Source organism: Cynara cardunculus (assembly GCF_001531365.2).
Source record: "Cynara cardunculus var. scolymus isolate 2C chromosome LG 3, CcrdV1, whole genome shotgun sequence".
NCBI classification, from domain to species: domain Eukaryota; kingdom Viridiplantae; phylum Streptophyta; class Magnoliopsida; order Asterales; family Asteraceae; genus Cynara; species Cynara cardunculus.
This window is the reverse complement of record NC_037530.1, coordinates 27,573,718-27,578,782: the sequence shown is the minus strand read 5'-3', so window position 1 is coordinate 27,578,782 and position 5,065 is coordinate 27,573,718. Positions and strand designations below refer to the sequence as shown.

Here is a 5,065-nt window from a genome sequence, read left to right as displayed (position 1 = left end):
TTATAGAAATTATGATAAAAAATTAATATTTTTTAGTAATAATAAAAATTTTACAAGGTGATAAATAATATTTATAATAATAATATATATATATATATTTATATTTAAATAAACTAAATAAAATGAAATTAATATAAAAAGAAAAGACAAGACAAGAAAAGGACAAAAACACAAAAAAGAAACAAAAAAAATGATTACATAGAGGATTAGGGGTGGCATTAGCAAAGAATAGGGGTGCCATTAGCCACCCCCTTTTCAAAATGAAAGATTAAAGTGATTTGGTGTCAGAAGGTTGGACTACTCGAAATTCTATGCAGATTGAAGAATAAAATTTAAAAATGGAATAAAAAACCAAGATTCAGAGTCCTATCGAACTGGGTTTCGTGCAAAAATAGAAGTTGGAAAATAGATTCTTATCGTAAACCTTTATGTCGTTTTTTATTTTAATATGTCGTCATCATCATTATTTTAAATAGAATATATGTCAAATAAATATAATAAGATGTACTTAATTTAATATAATGATGGATTTATTTCCCTTTTATTTATATTCAGTTTTTTTCTATTTCATATTATTTAAACCGATAATAAATAGATTTGATAATTACTGATAACATAAATATCTGGTTGCGAAGAGGTATGTAATTATTGATTATATAGAACATGTTACATAAAAATCAACGGGTGTTAGGTATGTTGAAAACACGTTTATAACGTAACATGCACTCATTTATTTTCAAATATTAAGTATAAATTGTTAATGTATTAGAAATTGTGGTTTATTGGAATTTTTTGTGGAAAACATAAATCTTACAAAAATCAGGGACAGACTCAAGAATTTTTGGATACGCTGGCATCATATAAAACGGTTGCACCTTTTAGAATAAAACGGTTGCACCTTTCACGAATCTAATTTTTTTACCTTACCACGGAGGAACAATACGGTGGCACTTGCCATGTAACCACCCCTATAGGTCCGTCTATGCAAAAATGGAGCAACAAAATAAGTTTTTAATAAATATATAGAGGGTAAAGTTTAGGTCTATTTTAATTTAATTTTTTCGTCCAAAGCCTATTTTAACGTTAAGACGTTGAGTTATTTGAAAGTTTTGAGGTTTAACACTAAACGGAAAAAGATATGAAAGATGTTGATTTGGTTGATTAATATACGTGGAACCGATGCTCCTTAACCTTTATATATCTGTTTTCCTCATTCTCTAACCCTTCTTGACAACAATCTCATCATTCTGAATTTTTAGATACATTTTAGATAATAAAACTAAACAAACTCAAAAACAACCCACGAAAACCCTAATTGTGACTACACAAATAACAAGTAAAAGCCATAAAAAAATTAAAACCACGATAACCATGTTACAAGCAATTCATAATTGGTGCGGGGTCCTCTAAAGACCATATAATTGAATCAAGAAACCACTGCACATATAGAAAGAGAAAACAAGTCGCTATAAAGATCGCAGTCGTTGCTTCTTTTAAGTAACGAAAGGCATCATACGTCGAGTACGTGGCAAGATTTTTATGGGTTCTCGTCAAGTGTACATAATCTCGTCAGGTTCCCTTCTCTTCCTCATGATGTCCTAAATGTACTCTCTTCTCTCTCTGTATGCATTGAGGACACAAACACATACTCATCGGTATGCAAATTCTCACATAAGTACATTCAAGTAACTACGGACACAGTAGTATGCCTGCTACATGTTTTAATTGGTGATTTAGGGTCTTGTTTATTGTGGTATAAAGGAAAGAGATGTGATTTGATTAGAGAAGTTGATTATTTTGTTGGCATTTTGGTTTTTATTATAGCTGTAAAATTGAAAAGGACATAAACTGTTTTTAAAAAATGATTTTTGATTAGATCCGGTTGTCTCATGATGGTCTTCAATCCACCACACCCTTTTCTTATATGGACAAAAGACTCGAGTATTCTGCACCAAACTATACTTGTTCTCATTCTCTCTGCCACAACACACACACACACACACACTCTCTTACATCTCTCTCTCTCTCTCTCTCTCCTTATCTCTTTTGTGTAGGTGATCATACTATCAACACTTAAGTTCTGAAACATGGAAGTTGTAAATACGAGAGATAAAGTAGAAAACGAGCAAAGTTATATGAAGAAACAAGAAAACATCCAGAATCCATCTGCACCACCAACAGCCACCACATCTCCACCATCGGCAGCAGCATCTCCAACTCATGAATTCTCATTCACCATCTCTCTCCACCCACATCCACCATCGAAATCCAAACAAGATGGGCATAAGTCCGGCAGTGGTTACGACGATAGTGACAATCAAAAATACCGTAGCGCTATGACACCACCGCCGGAGCAATTGACGGCTATTGACCTTTCTCCGGCGGATGACATCTTCTTCCATGGCCATCTCCTTCCTCTCCATCTATTGTCTCACCTTCCCATATCCCCTCGTTCGTCGACAAATTCAATGGACAGTTTTACCCTCCCAACGAAGGACATCCTAAAGGACCAACATAACCCCATTGGCAACACTAGTTTCCATTACCACCACCGGAACACCTTCTCGGAGTTCAACCTGCCCAGCAACAATGTCAATCCAAGCAGACCAAAGTCCAAATCTTTCTCCTTCTTTGGCCGACCCAAAGGGAAAAAAGGATCCATTGATGAGAAAGATGGAGATCATGAAGACGATGATAAAGAAAGAAACAACAATAACTCCAAGAAGAAGCTCAAGTTAGAGGTGGCTCAACTCATCAAGAGGTATATGAAAATGGTGAGGCCATTGTTGTCATTTCCAAAGGGGAAGAAGCCAAATACTGAATTTAACCCGCATCCACATTCGTTTTCCGGAACCCTGCCGAGCTCCAGAAGAAGTAGTCTGCCGTTGGAGATGAATAGAGGTGGTGGGAGGAGAGGGGAGTTCTCAGCACCGGCATCCATGAGGACTTCTCCGGCCAACAGTGGAATACTTCTTACTTCAGGAACCGTGAGCCCAGCCAAAAGCACAACCAGTGATAGCACCATGGAAGAATTACAAGCTGCCATTCAAGCTGCTATCGCTCATTGTAAGAATTCCATTGCCACCGAAGAAAAAATTCAAGCTTAAAACTAAATATATTACAACTTTAGGCGGAAATTCAATTATTTCTCCCTTTTTTATTCAAGTTTCACAGTATAATCAATCTTGTTAATCGGTGTATATAATAATCTTGTCATATATTTATGTATACTCGATCTATATATAATTCAAAAGGTATACTTCAATTTGGTTTGATTGTATAAGTATTTAGCTACATGAACATAAACAACCAACATCAAATCAAATCAATACCCATCTTAAATTCTACTGAAAATAAGTGTTCTGGGTCTTGTGTTGGCCACTAAAGATAGAACCCATATAAGTGATCTTTTAAAGTTATAAGTTGAATATATTAAAATTGTTTTCTTGCACGATATAATTATAATAAACCTAAAAGAGGGACTTCATCCAATACCCATGGGAGGTGGAGGTCCCAAGATTTCTTGTTTGAAGAATACAATTTGCTGTATTATACCAATAAATGAGTAACCATCATGTGTTTGTGGAGCCACTATATTATTAAAAGTTAAGGGACTGTTTGTCAGTTGCTGAATGATTTGGTGCAGAATGATTAAGTGGTCAGAATGATTAAGAGGCTTTCTTGATATAGTACAAAATGAAATATAATTGTTTGGTAATTGTTTACAATGAAATTAGTGCGCTTAATGGTTAAGGGAGATCCATGATACAAAATCATTCAGAGGGTTTTAGAACCATTAAGAGACAGACTTTTTTTTACCAAACAAGATTCATCTCTTAATGATTCATATGTTGCCTCTTAATGAAACTGTTAATAGGTAAACAAACAACCATTAAATTTCATATTTTTCATAAAATTAATTGTATATCAACAATTAATCAAGGAAATCCTTTCATCCATCAAAATACATTTAATTCATATTCAACTGTCTTAATATGAAAGCTATAAATGACGTGAGGTGTGGTACGATGGCGAGGTCAAGCCTCAAGCCTTACGCGTTACGACGAGGCCATGGCGCTTTTCGAGACGTGACCTAAGACGGCATACGTATATATATTACTTGTGTGTGTTAGTGCTTTGAATAATCTTGTAGAACAATTTAAATTCATATGAAAGTAATAAAATTAGAAAGGAAAGAAGAACCATACTGTAACACGTTATAACAAAAGTCAAGCATTAGAGTGAAATCGCATGGGTTAACATGACGATAAAGCCAAGCCTCAAAGACATAATACGCCATAACAAGGTCGTAAGGAGTTATTTAGAACCATATTTAATATATATTTAGTATTGATATTAATAGCCCTTTGTCCAATAAAAAGGTCACATTAAAAAAGAAAAGGGTATTCCTAGACAGACTTTTTAAGGAGTGGATAACGAAATATGTTATGATGTGTTTTTCATATATAACAACACATATTATGTTCTAAAGACATATTTTCAAATGCATATTTCATCCGCTATCGTTTAGAAACTAGTCTATTTAATGATAATCTATAATATAAAAAATAAAATTGTCTATTTTTAGTAACATATTATTAAAAAGAAAAACATAGATACATTGTTTTCCAAATTTAGAGTCATAACTCGACATTTTTCAAATTATATGGACCCTTAATCATAGCTTTTAAAATATATTTTTCAAACCACAAGGGTGGTGTCTGATTGGTTTGAGCTTGACTTCAAATGTCAAAAGTGCCTGAAGGTCTCAGGTTCAAATCCAAGAAGGAACAAAAATCCCCTTGTGGTCACGGAGGTTCAAATGCGGTGACTCCGGGCTACCTGCAAAGCTGGTGATCATCCTGGGATTAATCGGCTCGCATAGCGGGTTGAATATCCAAGTTAATCTCATATATATATATATATATATATATATATATATATATATATATATATAGGAGTGATCATATGAAAACCGCCTTTATTTGTGTAAACCGTGCAAACCACCTTCATCTGTCAATTTCATTGTTTAATCTTATGAAATTTTTTCATGAAATTGTTTAAT

General features: G+C 33.8%; 1 protein-coding gene across 1 annotated transcript; it reads left to right on the top strand.

The window, feature by feature from the left end:
- Window positions 1-1,536: 1,536 nt before the first annotated feature.
- Window positions 1,537-3,227, top strand: LOC112509440 (BRI1 kinase inhibitor 1-like). The gene is made up of 2 exons (XM_025114402.1): window positions 1,537-1,573; window positions 2,055-3,227. The coding sequence occupies exon 2, from the start codon at window positions 2,088-2,090 to the stop codon at window positions 3,105-3,107; it is 1,020 nt and encodes a 339-aa protein (XP_024970170.1). The 5' UTR covers window positions 1,537-1,573; window positions 2,055-2,087; the 3' UTR covers window positions 3,108-3,227.
- The last annotated feature ends 1,838 nt before the right edge of the window (window positions 3,228-5,065 follow it).